Source organism: Maylandia zebra, linkage group LG2 (assembly GCF_041146795.1).
Source record: "Maylandia zebra isolate NMK-2024a linkage group LG2, Mzebra_GT3a, whole genome shotgun sequence".
In the NCBI taxonomy this organism is placed as follows: Eukaryota; Metazoa; Chordata; class Actinopteri; order Cichliformes; family Cichlidae; genus Maylandia; species Maylandia zebra.
In genome coordinates this window covers 31,488,165-31,510,512 of record NC_135168.1, presented here as the reverse complement: position 1 = coordinate 31,510,512, position 22,348 = coordinate 31,488,165, and the positions used below count along the sequence as shown (strand labels likewise).

General features: G+C 39.7%; 1 protein-coding gene across 4 annotated transcripts in view; it reads right to left on the bottom strand.

Annotated features, from left to right (window-relative positions):
* Positions 1-21,059, bottom strand: part of gabra2b (gamma-aminobutyric acid type A receptor subunit alpha2b) — a 47,661-nt gene extending 26,602 nt beyond the window's left edge. Inside the window, exons 1-6 of one of the 4 annotated variants that reach the window (XM_004563175.3) lie at positions 20,858-21,058; positions 20,547-20,629; positions 19,993-20,095; positions 13,070-13,185; positions 4,062-4,129; positions 952-1,172 (exon numbers count right to left, since the gene is read on the bottom strand). In XM_004563175.3, the coding sequence (XP_004563232.1) occupies positions 952-1,172; positions 4,062-4,129; positions 13,070-13,185; positions 19,993-20,063 (476 nt within the window). In that variant the 5' untranslated portion in view covers positions 20,064-20,095; positions 20,547-20,629; positions 20,858-21,058. Of the gene's footprint in view, positions 1-951; positions 1,173-4,061; positions 4,146-13,069; positions 13,186-19,992; positions 20,096-20,546 lie in introns of those variants that run through there. The other 3 variants (XM_004563174.3, XM_004563173.3, XM_012922414.3) reach the window with 3 other exon arrangements.
* Positions 21,060-22,348: the final 1,289 nt, after the last annotated feature.

Genomic DNA, 22,348 nt, shown 5'->3' with positions numbered 1-22,348 from the left:
ACCGTTTGAATGTCACTCCTCAGAGTCCAGTGTGCCGGCACAAATTTAGGTATAAAAACATGAATCTCCTGCAATGAACTCAGTCATTTTTGTTTTTCTGACAAGTGGTCTGAATTTGTTAAGCAATTTATTATAATTAATATTATTACAAAAATGTATGTTTCCATTGACTTTTTTGAAATAGCATTCAAGCACAGCAATGAATGCGAGAAACAGGAGGCATAAAAAATACATTTGAACAAATGGGATTCTGTGTTGCTGCTGTATTCACGCTTGCTTTAGCAAGAAAAGCGTTCCATCCACGTCATTTCTCTTTTTCTTTCTCTCTATTTTAGGAACGTTTGTGGACTCTCATGTCTCTTAGGCAAATATGAAGCTGTATCCAGCAGCCTGGCTTTGAGAGTTCCTGGGTTCATGTCTCAAACATGTAGTTATCTGTGTTTTTGTGCGGGGAGAGGAGGCGCTAACATTACCTAACCATTTAACAATGGCTCAGTTGTTGTTAGTTTCACGGTGACTGGAGTCGAGTTTCTATGGCTATGGTGAAAAATATCAACAATCCACATCTAAGTCTATTTCCATCATCATTTTTTTGACTTACTTTTCCAAATCCAACCTGAGCCAGTCTGAACTGACTCTGGAGAAGGATGGATCGACTGGAAGCAGCTCTGGCTGTTGAGCTTGTATGGCAGGGTTAAAGACGTGTATTTAAATGCAGTGCTGGGCAGCAGAGAAATGCCTCGTTTAGTCTTTCAGGTTCCAGTGATGATGTGACATTACGTGTAAACATAAGCTAACACATTGCTAGCAAGAGCTTCATGTTTGCCTTATAGATGTAATCAGTGCTGTCTAACTGAGGGTTTGCTGTCTAACCCTCAGTTAGACAGCAAACGTATATTATCCACGCGATTCTCACTGTTTCTGTCTTTTTGCTTCTGTGCCTTGAGTTACCTCATGGTGTACAGCAGAGTCCCGTCATCTTTGATCCTCAACAGTTTATTAGGCATGGTCATGTTATGTGCCACAGACTTTTTCCCGTTGTGAAAGAAGGTGTCCGGTGTCCAAATCTTACTCGCCATAAGGTTGTTCAGGGGCAAAATATTCATTGGTCCATGGAATTTCAACCTCTCGTCCTTCCAGCTTTGCCGGAAGAAAACATCTATGGTGTACTCCTGAGAAAAGATGAGATACGTTCATGAATTAATCTCACTATATTATTACTTCTCTTATGACTTAGGTTCCCCATGTATTAAAACAAGGCTCATTCCCACTCAAAAAATGCTAAACTGCACACTGATGGGCAGTTCATCACAACTAACTTCACCTGCCAGCTCTGTAGGCAGAGCTGGCAGGTGAAGTTAACCTTAACCTATCCCCGTTTCCAAATAGCGAGTCTCCATGAAGGTGAGACCCACACTCGCCCTGTTCCTTCACAGCTTACTCAGTTGCTGTTTTCCTAAGCTGACTCTGAGGCCAACATGACCCCCTTAACCTGCAATACTGTGTTGTCAAAAGACACCACACAGCAAGGATTAAGGGCAGAAATCAGTGCACCGTGAAATGTGTATACGTGTGAATGTTCGTGTCCGTGTGATTCACACACAGCAAGTGAGGGTGAGAAGCAGAAAGAGATACTTTTTTTTCTTTTTACTCGTCATAGTTGCAAAGCCTGTGACATTTAGATGTCGGGACACTGAAACTGTGGATTATACGGTATAGCAGCTCGGACTCTGAGAGGGCCTGCTTTAGTATTTCAGTTCAGGTCTCATTTAGTAAAGTTTAGCAAAAAGTCATTAAAAAAAATGTCTGAACGTGAACAGTGTGGTTGTTGAAAGACGGAGCATAAATGAGGTCAGTAAGCTGTGGTTCTTACGACACATAGGTTTAGGCTAACTGTAAATGTTTTCTTTGAGCTCTCTTCTAAAACATTCTGCATCCTTCTAAATTATTAAAAACACATTCATCCACCTCAACATCAGACTGGGAAGCCTGGTCCTTCACTTTGATGTTTGTGCACACTGGTTTATTTTGGGTAACTCCTACATATACCACTGTGATGTCCTAACGTAAGCACTATGCATTAATCCATGACAAGAATACAATGTTACTCCTTTTTGCTGGGAGCTAAAATGGAGCTGGTTTACAAAATAAGAGCTTTTTTTGGTTGTTTTCCTTTTTAAAAACCTTTTTTGTTCATAAGATACGAAGATAATTCTTGTACCAAACATGGCTGAAGTTTAAAAACGATGAGGTCATTGTTTGTAATGCCAGCAAGGAAAAAAGCTCAGACTGATCAAAAATACTCAGTTTCATACATTTCCCCCCCTGGCTCTCAGTGACATCAGCTGAATTTCCATTTCTGGATGATGTCTCAATGGCACCCAGTATGATTTTTTTCTTCATGTCAATTTTATTTCTACATTTCGACATGATAAAAGCCTTTAATGGTCACAGTAGGCAAGTGAACTAGGTAGTCTTACTTAGTGATCGTGGCTCAATCACACTAGAGCAAAAATAGGACAACTACCTTGCAACTATGAAACATTTGTGGTTGCCTGGTGAATTCTTTTGTTGTCAAAGCCTGATTTCAAGTAGTTGAGGCAACAGACTGGTCATTCAGAGGTTATTTGTGCAACACGTGCCTGTCTGTGACCACTTTTAATTGCAAAATAATTGCACAGGTCTCCTGGGGAGAGACAACCTGTCTCCAAACAGGTGGAGTCCAACTCTTAGACAGTTATATATATTTATTATTCCACCTGTGATAAATAAAAAACACAATAAAATATAAATATTTTAGAAACTGTTATTTATTAGGAAAATAACAAACTGAATTTTCAGGTTTATCACGTATCAGAAAAACCCAGTAACTAACTATTATGTGACGTCTCTGTGTTTACAATTTTTTCTGCTTTTTGACTATGAAAATGAGAATAATAGGTACACTTCAAATGCTGGGCTGGCAGCCTTATGCTATCTGACTCTATCTGTATTTCATTTTTATAATAAATATAGATTGCTCATTTTGTGACTAAGTCCCCTAAAGTAAATACTGTTCATTTTTTTCTATTTTTCATCTTATTGTTTTTCTTCCTTTCGGTGGACCTTATATAAATCTTATATGTGGCCACCTCAGCAATCGCCTGAATTTCTCTAGAGTATCTGAATAAAGCAGACAGATCAGATGAGAATATTTCATCCTGTTTCTCATTTTTTATGAGGCATATATCTCACAGCAGAGCCTGAGATAAATAATATACTTTAAACTATGTGTTTCCAAACCTGAATATAAGGGATGATTTTAGCAGTGACTTCCTCCTTGGGTTATAAGCGAGGTCATCAGTGACGGCCTCTGCCAGTGAAACTGAAGCAAAGGAAATTTTCCTTTGAGCTGTTTGTCTGTCTGTCCATCTGTTTATGTTCAAGATGTTTTTAAAAGGAGACATCAGAAATCATTTGGCCGACAGATCACCCTCTGGGCCAATTAGCTGATGAGATGTGGGTGGTGATTTGGATCTGGGATTTTTGCCATATGATTTAAAAAATAAATAAATACATTTAAATAAATTTTAGCCTCAAAGATTTATTATTTGGTGTCTTTGTCCCACTCTCTATAAGTGCTGATTTATGTTTGGCCGAGAGGCGTGTTGTTCATATATTTTTCAGAGAACATTGCATTGAACTTAACTGCTGAATCGATGAATTAATCACTTGGAAAAATGAGCCTTTAGCAATTGAAGGGAGGCTGATGATATGATGCGAAGGTGGGTGCGTGTTTCAGAATGATAAACAGGAAAGCCCAGGATAAACAAAGCAGTGACTTGAATAACAAGAAGACTTTCAATAATTTATGAGATGAAAATTGTCAGATGAATAGACATCGTGACACAGTGAGGATTACTCGTCCTACTACAGTACTGTAGTGTTTGCATGTGTTTTTATGAGGGGAAGACATAATGAAGGTGAAAATAAAAGAATTATTGTTTCTTCTTGAAGCACGAGCAGGCTGTGAGAGAAATGACAGTAAGCAGAGTGAATAAACGTCCGTTTGCTGCACTCACCATGTCCGTGTCTGAAACTGGTCCAAAGCTGGTAACATAGATGTTTGTTTTCACCTCAGTTACTCTGTCTGGATCAGAGAAAAACTGTTAACGACATCAAGACACAAAAGAAGCGAGTTTACGCTGAACTTTCTTTCATTTTTAGTACTGTTCAAAAGTTTGCCACATATCCTCGAAGCTTGAGGTGATTTACAGAGTATTAAACAAAGGTTTTGATTTTTTTTCTTCCATTTTCAGGAATAGCTACTCAGTTTATCAGTGTATCTATAATCAGTAATTACCTCTCTATATGCAAGCGCTGGGATACGTGGAGTCATTTCTGGGCTGGAGTCATAACGCCATATGCACAAAGATCTTATACTTTATTGGAGCTTCATCAAGTAAGTGCTTTTTCAGAGCTACATGGATATTGCTGCTGCTGTAATCACATATTAAAAGCAATTACTAAGCTAAACTCGGGGTGGCTTTTAGTCGTTATTATTTCCATTTGTGTGATGTTGTTTCAGGAAGTTATTTGTCATCATTACCATACAGAAAGAACTATATTATGTGCAAGATCACCACACCTACTGTCAAAGATTTATCTATCAGGACATAAGATCTTAAAATTCAGCAAACTCTAATGAGTATCAATCATGACATATTAAACCTTGCAACTGTTTATTTGTTCATATTAAATGTTAACATTCATGATCAGAAAATATTAAACAAGTGTGGCTTGTTTGGAAGAGCCGCTGGTAGAAAGCCTCCTCTCTCCAAAAACAAACATGGGAGCATGGATCTGAACAAACCACACGACCTCTGGAACAATCTCCTTTGAACAGATTAGACCAAAGTGGAGCTGTTTGTCCATAATGCACAGCACCATACACTGTGTTTATAAGTCGACCATAAGGAAAAATAGTCTACTGTCAAATACGGGGCCAAACTGGGTCATGCAACATGACAATCATCCCAGCACACAGCAAAGCTATAGCAGAATGGCTGAAGAAGGAAATAATCCAGATGCTGCAATGCTTTGAAATGATAAAACCTTAAAGGAGCTGTGGATGGACAAAAGTCTGCAGCCTGCAGAGCTAAAGTGAAGCAGCATTGTAAAGATCCAGGTCCAAATTCCTCCACAATGATGTGAGAGACCCATACGGTCACGTGGAAAATGATTATTTGAATCAGGTGTTCTTAGTTTTTCAGACATTGCTTCTGCATGTTGGCTTAGTTCATGTTAAATAGACAATAACATGGTTTTATTTTTGATTCAGATTGTTTTTGTTATGTCCTGATATGTAAAACCTTTAACTGTAAGAAGGTGTGCCTTCTTTATCACACAACTGTACACGTGACCTTTGAAATGCTCGCTCAACCTCTGTTAGATTACATGTATTGAATCAAAGCAACATGTAAGTTCAAATTTGACCTAAATGTTCACAGCTATGGAAAAGCAAGGCCTCGCATGTTTCCCGTTCCAGTGACAATGTGCAACTGCATCAGCGCTGCTGCATCAGCTCCATTCGCTCTCTCTACACTCCGGCTCTTTGAAATATTTACTGAAGATAAATCTCTTGTGCTTGGTCGATTCAAAAAGCTTCCATGTTTCATACTACGCTCTCTTCTACACAGCGAAAAACATCTTACATACCACCTAAAAAATACTTCACTTTAAGAAAAGCTCTCTCATGCATGGCAAGGTGAGCTGCCATCCACAATCCCTCTGAGACATATCACAGAAACGGTTGATAACAGTGTCAGTAGTTTGCAGTTTGACTGTTGACTGTTCTGTCTTTAATTACATATTACCAATCAGGGTGTCACCCACATTTCATTCCCTGCAGGTATGTGTTGTCTCCAGTAGTAATACGTGTTTAAAAAGGCCAAATGTTTCTCCCTGGCTTCTAATAAACATGTTTTCTTCCACCTAAATTTGAGCATCGGTGGAAACCAGTCAGCGTTTTGATAACATTCATGCAGCTAAACTACTCTATAAATCACAGGCTTAATATAAAATATTACCACCGTTCACCTGCTTATAAGATAACGTAAATCAGAGGCTGCGGCAGGCTGAGGAGTAATAGGTTCAATCTATTTAGCTAGACATGCCACTGGGTGCATTTATTCATGTAAACCAGGCTATGGAATGTAAATAAGGCAGACTGAGATTCATCTACTTTTTTTACTCTACCACAGAGACCTTCATTTGTTTGATTTATAATTGTAAATACATTTGTGCCTCAGTAAAAATATCCTGTATTACTTTCTCTTGTGACAAAGAATGGTGCATTTTAGCATAAGGGCTTAATGCACTGTAATATACCGAGTCTCTCAATGGCTGTGACACTATATATCCTGTTTAATCCAAGTGTGCTGGCCATGTGTTGTAATGGGTGAATGTTTCATCTCTATACCATTTACTGAGCTTGCTACGTAATATTAAAAGTATTGTACAATCAAGAATTACTAACAGGAGCCACCATGACACAAGATGAACAGAAAGACTGGGAAAATTCATGAGGGATGATTTCGCCACCTGACATTGTGATTTACTTAATCTTTTGACTGTTTAAAGAAGCTATCAGTTATCATGTTTATTAATAATTTCTGTATAGTATCAGGGCTGAGGGCTGGTTTCATTAGCTATTTATATGATGGAAAAATAATGTTGTCATTTTCTTTGTTCCTGGCTGTTTTTCCTTTAATGGAGGTTAGTGTTTGCCATGAATTTCCTTGAAGTCTCATTGCATTTCTTCACTGTTTAGTATTTTGTAGTTATTCTTTGTACTTTGTTGTAAATCCATTCTTTCTTTCTTTTTTACAGAGTCTTGTCGAGTTGTGATATTTACTATTAAAGCTGATGCTTTTGGCACACAGTACTGTGCAGAGTTCTTGTGCCATCCCTTTTTTCTCCATATTATGGTTCTGAAGAGACTTTTTTTTTATTAGTCTTGAGCCAATGACATTGACACTGGCTGCTATTTCTATTCATTTCCAGTCCAGTCCTTGCAGCTGACTATTGTCAGGTGACAGTTTTTGTTTGTTAAGCCACTTCACATTGACCTATCAGTCACTCATTCATAAAAACCTAAGCGATGAACCTGTGTTGTGTCTGCACATAACAGAAAACTTAGCAAAGAACCAATTTCCCTAAAAATGAATGCTGTTAGCGTTAATCTCGTTAAAATGACGTTAACACCATAACCGAATTGACGCGTCAAATCTCCGTTAGTGAGTTCCTGCGCGGTGTCAACGCGTCAGCGCGGTTAGCTTGTTAACGCGTTAGCGCCATGCAGCCCTCGCACGGGGCGATCTGCGTTAACTTACTAATGGAGATTTGCCGCGTTGGTGTAGTTATGGTGTTAACGTCATTTTAACGAGGTTAACACTGACAGCACTACTAAAAATACAATTTATTTTATGTCTTTAGGCACTACCAACCTGTCACTAACACATTTTTTCCCATTTTTTGGCTGAATCTATGTAAAATGCCAAAGAAAACACAGACTGACAATACAATATTTTTTTGTTCCACCAAGGTGATTCCAAACGAGCTGTTAGCTGAAAACGTGGCATGTCCTGGTATGGGGTGCACTGTGTTTATCAAACAATTTGAGGAAACTGGACAAAAGAAGAAGTGGCAGATCTAAAACCCTTTCCACAGCTGATGAACAGTTTCTGAAAGTCATGTCATTAAGAAATCAGGGGAAAAACCCCAGCAAAGACCAGACACAGGACCTGAGAGATGGATCTGTCCCTTCGGCTGATCCATCTGCTGTTTACTGAAGCCGCACTGGAAATCTAATCTTAGAAATGAAAGGTGGCTGTAAAGAAGCCATTCATTCTTAAGAAAAGAAAACAGAAAGAAGAGGCTGGGGTATGTCAAATTACACAAGAAATGAACTGAAAATCAAGCCTAGAGAATTATTCTTGTTGCAAGTCAGCACTGTATTTATAACAGTTATAAAGCCCATACATGTTCTGTGTGGTGCAAAGGATCAAAGACATTTAAAAAGATACCAGAGGACTCAAAAGAGATAACTTTACAACAGCAAACATTGTGGTGCAAGAACTTTGCTGTAGTTTACTGTAATTCCAATTGACCACTAAAATGAAAGATCATGTATATCGGACTTCAAAATAACTGAACAAATAAGGGGCGGAGTTTCAAGATGACTGCTGAGAAGCAAGACTTCTAGATGGACTTTGATGGAGCTTACAACAGAAAGGAGACAGCCTTTGTTCTCTTTTCAAGATTTCGGGAGGCTACAGCTTTAACATTAATGATCAGGATTTGTTTTTTGAGGGTTTTATTATTATTCATTGTAATTGTGTTTTTGTATTGAGCGTACTTTGCAGAGGGTGCTTGAAAATGAGAAAAAACACCCTCTTGTCTTGTTGGTTTCATGGAGCTGGCTCTTCATTTTAAGAACATTTTATATGCAAATGCAGGCCCAATGTCATTTATCATGTCTGATTCAGAAAACTATTTAATCAAGTAAAGTAAAGGATTTTTGCTATACGACTACACACACTCATTCTCACATACACACAAAAAGAAATCACAAACCAGTATCAAAAGCCCCTCAAGAATAAACAAACACAGGTCTGTAAAAACCAAATCCATCACCAAATGGTAGCTGCACTCCATTTGCATTGTACCAGTGGGACAACTTCAAAAGCAAAACTAGCTTTTTTATTTATTCATTTTAGTAGCAAACCTAGAAAAGCACTGCCTTCAGGGGAAATACGTGCTTACTATTTAAAAATATCAAGAGTGCATTTAATGCCCGAGGACATTAGAATATTTTATTTAAGGGAGCAAGGACAATACCTAAAGTTCATTTATTCAGCAGCAGTCACAAACACGTGCTTTTCATATAATCTGAATCATTTGGTACAGATGGGCCTGCTGAACCATGTTTAATCAGTAAGACACAACCTGCCTGTGTTAGAGACTCTGTGCATTCCACTGTGAGACCATCCAAATGTCAACTTAACTCTTGCCAGTTTCAATGGAGATGAAGAGAAGCAGCAAAATGACAGACTGTTAGAGGGAACAGATTTGACTTGAATGAACAAAGCACTACATTTTTTTAGGAGCAGCTCATAAATTAGCATTGTGTAAAAACTCATCCAGATTACTCCGTCACACAGGTGAGGAAGGAAGGTCAGTTAACCCTCTTCACACGTCGACGCCTGTTGCAGCTGCAGTGAATAATACTGGTGAACTATTTGGTCTGTGCAGTTATAATTTTTTTTTTTGACATTTTAGCACAAAGCAGTAGAAACCATGGCATTGGCATCATTTAAAAATGAGAGTCCAATTAGAAGACGCAAGACGTGATTATATTAATTTTTATAGCTTGATATTTTTTATTTAATTCAGATTGGATCAGTTTCAGTTTGTTTCCAGAAGAGGTTTACTCGTCTTTGTTGTTTGGAAATGTTTGGTTTCAGTTGAGTTTTTATTAGTTTTAGTCTTTCTTTACTGTGTAGCAGTATTCTTCAGAATAGGTATGACAAACTCAAAACATCTCAGGTCATAACGTCAAATTTTAAAGAAGGAATAAAACCTAGAACATTTCCTGTATATTAATTTCATTTTAGTAAGTTTGTGAATTCACAATATCCAATTCCCAATTCAAGTTGACGCGATGCCACTGATATGAATGAACTTGTTAAACTTGTTACAGTCCAATAACTCCTGCTACTTATCTTGAAAAAATGGTAAATGGCCTGTATTTGTATAGCGCTTTACTAGTCCCTAAGGACCCCAAAGCGCTTTACACATCCAGTCATCCACCCATTCACACACACATTCACACACTGGTGCTGGCAAGCTACATTGTAGCCACAGCCACCCCGGGGCGCACTGACAGAGGCGAGGCTGCCGGACACTGGCGCCACCGGGCCCTCTGACCACCACCACTATCTTATTCGTATTTAATCTTGATTGCTCTTCCATCAGTTGCATTTCTGTCAACAGCTTTCTTTATCCATCACCATATCATAACAGCACAACAGTCACAAACTGAACAACAACACACCTGCCGCTAATTACGTGTCTACCTTACATACATTCACACAAACACACCTTACCGAAAAACACAAAAGTTGACCCCTAGCGGCACGCATAAGATAACAACCAAAACTTGGCTCCTGCACCTATACCTCACCCTTATCCAAAAATATTTTACATTACCAGAAAATCCCAGGTACTTACATCTTTTGCAAATAAGAATAAAAGGATAACACCTGATAACAGGGCATTAACTTTTTTTGCCCTTTTAGCTGCTTTGATTGCTCATACCAAGGCCGCTTCGCCTGTGGATGGCTCTGAGCTCTGGATAACTTTAGCTTTAGCTACTTTTAGCTTGTTTAAAGTTTCCATGATTAGGTTTATCGTTGCAAAGATTTTCTTGATGATCCTTTGAGATTTAATAGTGAAAGAGCTTCCAATTTACAACATGTTGATGTTACACACACATGAAATGGACTGGTTTATAATCAAACATGTGTGGGGCTAAGCGGTTAATCACCAGTCAGGATTGACAGCGCTGGAATTCTGGTCATCTCCAGTAAAAAACACTGGTCCCAAACATCAAAAGGACTTTTTGTTGTTGCCTATGGTTACTTCCCAGTAAATGAGAAATGTTCGATTTTAGACAATAAAAACCTTTTGACATGTAACTGTCTCTGATAGGTATAGCGCTGAGCATGAAGTCATGGATAGGTGACAAATTTCTGGAGGGGGTGAAAAGCAAATTAGTGGCAGAAGTGTGAATACGAACAGAAGTGAGCTTCCTCACAGTCACACTAATGATGATGAGGAGCAACTGTGTGTTCTCTGTTCACTTTCTGCAGCCTGGCTCAACTTCAGTGAAAGTGTCTGGAAAAAAATGCTGCATTTTCAAAAGAGCACTTGAAACAGATGACAAGTATGAAAAATAAATGTCAGATTAAAACAATTTAGTCCACAGTCTAGTTACATTATCTATATCAGAGAAAATACACAGTTATGCACGTGAAAGCCTGCTTTAAGTAAATTTGTTCTAAGTAAATTCTGGAGACATTCGCAGCCTAAACCCACACAGCTATTCACTCATGGTTAAAGAAATTGTAGCTGCTTTTTTCTTCTCCCCTGAAACCCCACAAAGGGAAACGTGGGTTCATCTTCCCAATCTTTATCATATAATCATTGCTACAAACTGTAAAATACCATACCTATACCTCCCTGGTTTATCAGGCTGTAGTTATTCATTGATTTGCATTGTGTCCGTGTTATGTCCACAGTTGTAACTATTCTAAGCATCTTTAATGATGGAGGATAGTGAAACATTTAAACTGCTACAGGGAGAAAATAGATTTTATACTATACTCTGCATGTGTAATTAGCCTCTACATAAATGACTGAATGTTTGATGACACTGGCATTCAAGCTGCTTTTCCCTTTTTCTCTCTTTCTTTGTGAATGCTTATGCTTAGACCATGAGAACTGTCAAAAACACTCACCCTTTGACCCTGAGTTTACTGTATGTATGAGTGAGCATGCTCGTGCAGCTGTGAGGAGGCTCTTTTTCAGTTGTTATAAATATGTCATAAGCCAAAGTCCAGTGAAGCGTTAACACGATGTGTTCCCCCAACGCACACACACAGATGAGACATACAGATCTAATGTTTCTGCCGTGTGGAAAACATCGGATGTCGTTTCTGTAGCTGTTTGTTTCCTCCGTACATTAATGGGTACAGTGTGCTACTACACTGTGAGCGTTACGAGGCTGTGCTCCTGTAGAGGAACACACTTCAAAAGTTTCTGATTTATGCTCTAATGTTTTATTTAAGTGTTTTACGTCAGATCGCTGAGTCTGTGTGTTACACAGACACTTATTCACTGCTAGCTGTTGGTCCAAAAGCATCAGGTTTTTACTGGCGCGATCCTATCAGTCTGTTTTGGTGTATCAAGCGTTTGTGAAATATCAAAAACACAAAGATACATTCTATATTTCTGCATTTTCTAGATACCTGAGCTTTCTTCATACATTGGGGCTTTTTCTGCACAGTAAATAAGCTGGCAGGACTGTTACTGTAGGGCCATTTGAATAGGCTGAGTGCTGCCAAGCTAAAGGAGGTCTGTTCCACATATGGTAGCTCCTGGGCTGGGCTGATGGCCCCAGGAATTTGAATTTCAAATGGCACCAAATCCTGAGGGAGGAGCTCAGCTTTGGGCTGAGGGGCCAGCTGGAAATGCCCAAACATGAAGGATAACGGGAGATGTGAGAATGACGAGTGGAGCGCTGCTGCGTGCGTGAGGCGATGTGGTTCTTCAAACAACAAAATCCAAACGCTGCCTTCTGCAGAAAGTGTGAAGCAAAAAATACCAAAAGCCTGTTATGCTTTTAAAAATTTAAATTTATCAAACATTTAAGGGAGCTCTCAGGAAGCTCTTTTTAATGGCCCCAGCATCAGAGCACACACCAAAAGTGTTTATATTCTGATCTAAATATTTTATTTTTAACACTTTTTAATTTACTCATCTGAGGACATCAACCATTTATACATGTAACCATACCATGTAATTCCAAGCCACCTTCCTACTGTGCAGTGCAGCTACAAAACACTAAGACAGCACAAACCAGCTACACAGTGTCATTATCCACACATACAGTGTCTTTCCTTATGTTTTACACAAATATTCTCACTTTGGTTTTTCCCTAAAAAGTCAAGCAAGAGTAAAACTCTCTGCAGGGTTAAATGTGGCCACTTTGGCTGCTGTTACTTTCCAGGAAGTGGAGGGAAGCATTATATAATCTAAATGTTTTGTGCACAGAGTGTGTTTGTCAGTTTATTCTCGAGGGGATTGCTGCCAAAGGTTATCAGTACTAGAAAAGCTGATGTTAAATGAAGTGTTCTCACTTCAAATGAGCCGTCAGCCGTTAACAAAAAAGACACACGTGCTGTTTCGTAACAGCGTTTGTTCATTTAGATTCTATAAACTGTATGTCTGCACTTCTTCTGCTTACCCCCAAGACCAGGCCGTAGACGGTTGTCATACCCATCCAGCAGGCTGTCCAGGATGCGTGTGAACAGAGTGATGTTGTTTTTAAAGGAATCAGATGTGGCATCTGCATTCACCGATCTAGTAAGCAGAGACATGAAAACAACAAGGGGACACTTCAGCAGTACTCTGATTACATTTTAGATTCAGTTCTTCTCAGCAGCTTGATTTATGAAAAGCACAGGAGTGCTTATTGTAGCTGGCAGAGACTGCATACCAACACAGATATACACGTAACCATGTTTCTCATGCACATGGATGACCCAGTTCCAGCCATCTGATCTGGGAGTCAAAACACAACTGACTATGCAAATCACAGCAGAGATTCATGGTAAATAAATTCAGTTAATGTCCCACATTAAAGCTCTACTTAATCACCACTGTCAACAGCTCTGGTATAACAGCCTCAGGTTATGGGCATATTTTACTTTAAGCAGTCGCTGGGAAAGTATAAACAATATTAATCATTTTTTCCCCCATCTTTAGCTCTTTTTCCTGTTTGAACCACAATCCTTTAATTAGCTTCACTGAAAGCATTAGATTAATGTAGCCTTCATATTTATGTTACAGGCCAAAATAGCATATAAATATTTGATTTGTTATTCTCAAGTATGTTCTAGGTTGTGTATTAAAGCCATAAGAAACACAATCATATGAGTATACCAAAATGCTGATTTTCTTTTTTGCTTTGTTGGGCGGGGAGTCATAAAAATTATAAAAAATTTAAATTAGCCTGTAGAGGAAACCTACACCAACTAACTGACCCATTAGTTTAAAAAAATTATTAAAGTGAGCAATAAACATAGATGATTGTACTCGTGCTAACATTATCTTGCTAGCAGTCTGATTAGCTTGCTAGTTTAGCTTAACTAAGTAAAAGTATCAAATTTAGCCATAAACACAGATGATTGTAGACGTGCTAACATTATCCTGCTAGCAGTTTGATTAGCTAGCTATTTTAGCTTAAACAAAGTATCAAATTTAGCCATAAACACAGATGATTGTAGATGTTGTGCTAACAACATTCTGCTAGCGTACCTATAGATACACAATCACTACTGGGCCTTACAGTGCAGTGTTTGATATTTGATACATGTTTATATTGATGTATATCGATATATATTTGATATGTAACCTGAGGACAATGGCTAACAGTACATTTCTACAATGCAGCAGCATCTCCCACTTAATGAAATGAGGTAGATAATAAAACAGCAGCAAAATGGCTACCATTACTGGTAGCAATAGTTACACTGAGAAAAATAAATGTTAAAAAAACAAACAAACAGCCGACTCAGCTAATTCAAGAACAGCAGTTTAGTATGTTTACATTTTCTTTGCTTGTTGGTGACAGCAGACATGCTTAGCATTGAATATAGTGGGAGATGTTTGTCTTTAAGGCTTTCATAAACATAAACCTGTTTTACGATATATACAAGGCTGCCAAGTCTGCGTGCAAAAAAAGCAGTTCAATGGCAAATCAGAACAATCCTAATAAAATTTGCTAAATAATATCACAAATGCAGGTAGATTAATTTGCTGCAAGAGTCCAGTTAAATGCAATGAATGCAACAAAGCTCTACTTATATATGTTTATGGATTATTGTGTATGGCCTTATTTGTTGCTCTTTCTAGAAACCAATATATTCTAAATCTGAATACTGAAAAGCACCTTTAATGTCATTAGTATTGTACACTATGTGGGGTTAGCAGTGTTGGGTAAGTTACTTTAAATTAGTAACTTAGTTACATTACTAGTTACTTCTATCAAAAGTAACTCAGTTACTTCAAGTTACTCGTTACTTTCAGAGTAACTAGTTACTAGGGAAAGTAACTTTGGTTTAACTCAGAATTCTCTTGTTAATGTGTTGCTTCCGTAACTGGATACCCAGCAAGAGTGCCAGTCTTCTAGCTTGCTTACTTGCCACAAGTGCACTGTGCCACCTACCAATACAGGGAGTGCAGAATTATTAGGCAATTTTTGAGGAATAATTTTATTATTGAACAACAACCATGTTCTCAATGAACCCAAAAAACTCATTAATATCAAAGCTGAATGCTTTTGGAAGTAGTTTTTAGTTTGTTTTTAGTTTTAGCTATTTTAGGGGGATATCTGTGTGTGCAGGTGACTATTACTGTGCAGAATTATTAGGCAACTTAACAAAAATCAAATATATACCTATTTCAATTATTTATTTTTACCAGTGACACCAATATAACATCTCCACATTCACAAATATACATTTCTGACATTCAAAAACAAAACAAAAACAAATCAGCGACCAATATAGCCACCTTTCTTTGCAAGGACACTCAAAAGCCTGCCATCCATGGATTCTGTCAGTGTTTTGATCTGTTCACCATCAACATTGCGTGCAGCAGCAACCACAGCCTCCCAGACACTGTTCAGAGAGGTGTACTGTTTTCCCTCCTTGTAAATCTCACATTTGATGATGGACCACAGGTTCTCAATGGGGTTCAGATCAGGTGAACAAGGTGGCCATGTCATTAGTTTTTCTTCTTTTATACCCTTTCTTGCCAGCCACGCTGTGGAGTACTTGGACGCGTGTGATGGAGCATTGTCCTGCATGAAAATCATGTTTTTCTTGAAGGATGCAGACTTCTTCCTGTACCACTGCTTGAAGAAGGTGTCTTCCAGAAACTGGCAGTAGGACTGGGAGTTGAGCTTGACTCCATCCTCAACCCGAAAAGGCCCCACAAGCTCATCTTTGATGATACCAGCCCAAACCAGTACTCCACCTCCACCTTGCTGGCGTCTGAGTCGGACTGGAGCTCTCTGCCCTTTACCAATCCAGCCACGGGCCCATCCATCTGGCCCATCAAGACTCACTCTCATTTCATCAGTCCATAAAACCTTAGAAAAATCTGTCTTGAGATATTTCTTGGCCCAGTCTTGACGTTTCAGCTTGTGTGTCTTGTTCAGTGGTGGTCGTCTTTCAGCCTTTCTTACCTTGGCCATGTCTCTGAGTATTGCACACCTTGTGCTTTTGGGCACTCCAGTGATGTTGCAGCTCTGAAATATGGCCAAACTGGTGGCAAATGGCATCTTGGCAGCTGCACGCTTGACTTTTCTCAGTTCATGGGCAGGTATTTGGTGCCTTGGTTTTTCCACACGCTTCTTGCGACCCTGTTGACTATTTTGAATGAAACGCTTGATTGTTCGATGATCACGCTTCAGAAGCTTTGCAATTTTGAGACTGCTGCATCCCTCTGCAAGATATCTCACTATTTTTGACTTTTCTGAGCCTGTCAAGTCCTTCTTTTGACCCATTTTGCCAAAGGAAAGGACGTTGCCTAATAATTATGCACACCTGATATAGGGTGTTGATGTCATTAGACCACACCCCTTCTCATTACAGAGATGCACATCACCTAATATGCTTAATTGGTAGTAGGCTTTCGAGCCTATACAGCTTGGAGTAAGACAACATGCATGAAGAGGATGATGTGGACAAAATACTCATTTGCCTAATAATTCTGCACTCCCTGTAGAAAGGAAAAAATAATGTGCACACTTCCATGAGAGAAATCCCACGCCTGATTCTATCCTAGCCATCCTCGCTTTTTACATCCAACACAAAAACTGCAGTCGTGTTGCTTTCGATTGTACTCAGAACTCGGAAATTCTGCCTTCTGAATAGGAAGATGTAGGTAACAACAGACTGCAGATGAGCTGCATACAGGGCTGGACTGGGACAAAAAAATCGTCCCGGGCATTTTGACTAGAGACCGGCCCACAATTATAGGAAAAACCATAAAGCCTTTGAATGAAAATAAACGCTGTTGTGACAGTGATGTACACTGATCTGATGGTATATATGTATCAATCTATCAATTGTTTGTTGTAAGACTCAGATAATTATTTTTTTTAAAGTGAGACATTTTAAATGAGAATAAGAAAGTATTTCCTTGTGCCCCCCTCTCCCTTTTAATGCCCTACATGGACCCCTGGCAACACTTTGCTAGACCCGCCCCTGCACAGTTACCAGCTGTCAGCTACTTAGAAAAGGATCCTGGTGTTATTTGTCTCTCAGAAACAGTTCATAACTTCCCTTCAACTCATTCATGTCACCTTAAAGGTAAACCTGTTTCTCCATCACAGCTCTGGTGATTCAGTAAGGACATCTCCTGGTTTCATCTTCATGTTTCCCTCTCACCACATAACCAAACCGATATCATGACCAGCAGATTTACAGCTGTGGCTCCAGCAAACATCAGCTGATACTAGAAATTAATATTAAATAAATTCTAACAACAGCTGATCAAGCTTAAACGTGCTGCTGTTGTTTAGCGCGACATCCGCTGGTTTCCTCTTTCTGGCGCAAAGTGGGCGATAAATAAACAAGAGAGAAAAGCCGATCAGCTGATCATTGATCAATTTTACGATTGAAGCAGAAACAGGAGAGAAGAAGAGGCAGCTGTGCAGCAAACACACAGTAACTCCAGCTTTGTGTCTTTTTCATTGTAGCTGAAGTCCGGGACAAACTGTTCCTTTTCACCTCAATAAGAAACGCGTAATATTTTCTCTGAATATGAGACGATTCTGTTTTTTACAGGACGGTTGGCAACTCTAATAATTAACCTTATGAACAAAATAAAGTTCAACATCAGTAACATAGCACCACCCAGCTGTATAGAAACTCCGTCATGCTAGCTAGCACGCAGTACGAAAAAGTCAGCACAACGAAAATAAACTCAACCTAAACTTGGTTCATATCTGACCCAGATGGACTGCAGGTCATAACTTCTTACCTGAAGTTCAGTTCACCTGACACTCTCGGACCAGGGGCCGCTTCGGGTCTCTCCTCTTGCCTCCCTTTCTCTCATCCACCTGCTGGCTTCCACCACTTGCTAATGTTATTGAATCTGTGGAAGCTCTGCGATAGCCACCACACGAAGTAACGAATAACGAGCCTATCTAAATCCCAGTAACGAGTAACGCGTTCCTGGTTTTGGCATAATAACTAGTTACCATGCTCGTTACCACAATAATAACGTAGTTACTGTAACGCGTTACTTAATAACGCGTCAGTCCCAACACTGGTTATAACACCATGTTACAGTTAAGCCTGCTGTGAGTAGTTTTTCTCTATAGTAATGCTATCATTACTAAAGCAATGCCATCCTTATAGTCTCCCTAGAGTGCAAAACAGCGAGACAAGCAGGGGCATGTCTGAGAGGAAGAGCAAAGTGTCAGCTTCACATGAGTGAAGATGAATTTATCACATAAAAAGATCTTCTTCAACAAGCTTCAACAAACATGTTTCACCACTTGAGGCAAAAACACACCAATAAGTAGAAGCAGGCTAGGAAGGAGGGGATTCGAGCAGCTGGCGATGTGCAAAAGTAAAAATATTGACTCCATCGAGATTCACTGGAGCGCACACCTGTTGCACTCCAGAGGACAGGAGTTTTTCGGTTTTATTATAAGACAACATTGTGCAGCTCCTGACAACTTCCAAGATTACATTTCTTTAGTTATTCTTAAACTAAAATGTCATGTTATGCTGTTGTTTAAAATCTCCAGGGAAAACACTTCCTAGGCTAGTTTTCTCCTTATACTTGACCTGAGATTACAGCCAGTGATGTAATGTTTTATCACTACTATAGCACTATAATGCTGCAGCTGTTGCTAGCGACACCTGGTTTTGATAGATTTCTGACAGATCTAAAACATTTAAAAGTTTAATATATATGCTTGCTTATGTCATTTTTTGCAGATTGGGTCTACACAACTTTAGCACATTTTTTCCTTTGTCAGCACATCAAACTGACAATGACAGTGCTGAAAATAAACATCAACAACAGCCTCAGATTAATATGCTCCGCAGATTTTTTTTCTTGTAGTAAGAAAAGTCCAGATGTTACTAATCATATTAAAAATGAGTCAGTTTTAATCTTTCCAATGAGCAACCATGGTGTGACAATCAAATCACAGCACATAAATAAAATCAGGACCTTGCAACTAGAAATGAAAGTAAAATGACACAGATTAAATCGCTCAAACATCCATATTGACCTCACTGAGTGCTAAAGATGTTTACATTTACTTGTGTCACATTGGTTTTGGCTGGTTAAAATCCAAATTTTAAAAAAGAGATGAAACGATTTTAAAGAGTGTTTCACAATGAGAGATTTCCAAGTTCTCTTGGCACAAAACAACACAATAACAATAATTAGCTAAAATGTAACAACTGATGTATCCAAACAATTTGTTGTTCACCCTGTTAGTCCTACTATCTGCAGTCTGGACGTGGAAAAATGTCTTGAAAACATAAAGGCGCTGATGAGATAGATGACGAAGTCCAGTTTTCAGTATCAGTGTATCAGTGGCATCCTGAAGCCTGGAGGGGAAATCCGTGGCCTTATTTGAATCGCCCCTCCTGCTCCTGACGCTGGCTGCCTCTTTGTAAGCGCCTGACTGACCTGATCTGTCACTCGGGCAAATATCATAAACACACCTTCACACCTGAGCGCCTAATGTGAGGCGTCCTCACACAGCAGCAGGGCGCAGAGCATACAGGAGAGATTTAAAGCCATCTATTTATTTATGCATTTCAAAACATTGATGTCTATGGGAATTTGTAAATGGAAATTAATAACCACACAAACTGTGCATTGTTTAGCCCAGTCATAAGAAATAACAGAGGATTACTCAAATACAATCGAAATGATGAGCCTTTTACTTATACCCCCCCCCCCCCCCCCCCCCCCCCCACCACCACCACCACCACCACCACCACCACCACCACCACCACCAACAAACAAACAAAAACCCATGAGATAAGCAGAGCTGGCCCCCTGAGACAAAGTGTGTGATTCTTGGCATGTCTTCACTTCAAGGGGTCTCTCATTCAAAACACTCACCTGGTTTTCCAGAGGGCTGTGAGAGCCAGCAGGCAGACGAGGAGTAAAGGAGCGCTCTCTCTGCTCCACATGGCTGCTTCCACACCTACACACAGGACAGCCGCTGCAATGAATGGAGCCTCGCATTAACAGGCTTGACATGCCAGTGGATTTACAGCCTGTATGTGTTCCATACAGTCAGATTTTATGACACTGATTTCCGGGGATTCCCTTCAGAGCGCCGTAAATCAATTAAAAATAAATAAATAATAAACACAGGGAGGGTGGATGGGCAACTGACAGTAATTAGTATTCACTGACGCGTCTCACTCCTTCACTCACTGAACATTACTGTTACCAAAAATATGAAGCACCGATTTGAGCCATTTTGATAATACAATCGATTTTTTTTTTAAAAAAAAAAGCGGAAATAATCACTAAAATGTGATTAGATGAAACGTGGAAGAAGGTTAGATGGATGCATCTTCTCTCCCACGCGTTCTTCTCCGAGCCTGAATGACAGTATGAAAATAAGCGTTTGTTTTGTGCGTGAGGGCGAATGCAAGGGAACTCACCTCAAGTGCAAAAAGTACCCGCTGCAGCTGAATTCGTCGAAGATGCTCAAGAAAGTTAAAGACAATTCACCGCTCTCTTCCGTCTGAAAGAGACCCAGTGAGAGCGAGTCTGTCATGAGAGCCAAGCTGCAAGCGCCGATAAATCATAGTCCCAGCCAGCAGCAGGAATGCGCCCGAAATACTTTCAGTGTCTCAGGATTTAATACCAAAAAATATAATGGCTAAATAGAAAATAATGTCAGTGAGAGGAAAGGTCTCTAATAAACAAATAAATAAATAAATTAATTAATGAAATGAAGTGAAATGTAAACCAGCAGCAGTCAGAGCTGATCCGGGCTTCAAATCTCCTTGTTCAGCATCCTCCTCAGCTGTTAGAGCCTCGATGTGAATCGTGATAAGCAAGAAGCACATCTCAGTCTCCCTCATCTCTACAGAAAACTACAAAGGCTGCGAAGGAGACACGCTGGGTCCTAAAGGCGGTTTTGTATGCACTGAGCCTCCTTCCTGCAGCCTAGACCTTAGAATGTGAGGATGTTGTCTCCACTCACAGCCAAATACACGGCGGTGATTACGAGTGCAGCTTCGTGGAATTCTTGTTATTGAAAATGCATTTTTTCTTTTAAAAAATCTTTATCTAGTTGATCATTTTATTTGAGGTACATTTTTTTGGTGAACGTGTTATTGTGTGTGTGTGTGTGTGTGTGTGTGTGTGTGTGTGTGTGTGTGTGTGTGTGTGTGTGTGTGTGTGTGCTCCTGGAACCAATCTGGACTTTCCACATGTGCTCCAGTTGTTCTTTCAGCCCCTGGTACTGGTACTTCTCTGTTTTATCATGCTCCATCTTCCTGATGTTACCATCCACAGGCAATGTCGAATCTAGCACAATTGCTCCTTTTCAGCTACCACTATGTCTGGCTGGATGGCCAGCAGCTGCTTGTCTGTCTGGAACTTGAAGTCCCACGGGACCTTTGCACTGTTGTTCTCAGCCACCTTTGATGGTGTCTCCCATCAGGACTTGAGGACTTCTAGTCCACATATGGCACAGATGTATCTGTGTACTGTCTCAGTCACTTGGTTGTAGGGATGGGTACCGGTAGATCTGACATAAACGGTGCGTAACCAGACCGAAAAGCAGCGCACATTTCGGTGCTTTATTTTGTTGCTTTTTTTTTCCTGAGCTGTGATACACTTTAGATTCTAGACAATCATTTTACGTTTCCGAGGATAGTAGGCGGGTCCAGGTACGTACGTTCTTTTAGAGCAGAGCTACAGATTAAAAATGCCCAAGGCAAAGTGGTCAAAAGTCTGGTTGTACTTCACAGCAAAATATACAAACTCAGCAGCAACAAGTGCTTTAAGCTGATCCTGTGATACTGTGCAAAGGAGGTAACACCTCGAATCCGATGAAACACGTGGCAACGCATAACGTTTTTTTAAAAGCCGAGAAATGTGCCGTATTTGATAGCTTGCTGCGAGACCTCACACCGTGCACATCTACTGCGGGTGTGGTGCCTGTTATTGGACCCGGAGTTAGCAACATCCCCCAAAAACCCGAAGAGTAGAGTCCTGGCCCCTAGCCCTGCCAGTGTAGCAGAAATGATGACAGATGATGATGGCAGCAGCAGCCGTTCTTCTCTGCGTGAGTAGCTTAATGTTGTTCGTGTGTAATTTACGTTGAGTAGGCTAACCACGTTATTACATTAATGCATGTAAGGTGAACTAGCAAACATCATCATAGCTACATGCGGCTGTCTTCTTGTTTGATGGCAGATACTCCCTTCACCCTGGCTAAAAAGGCTAAAAT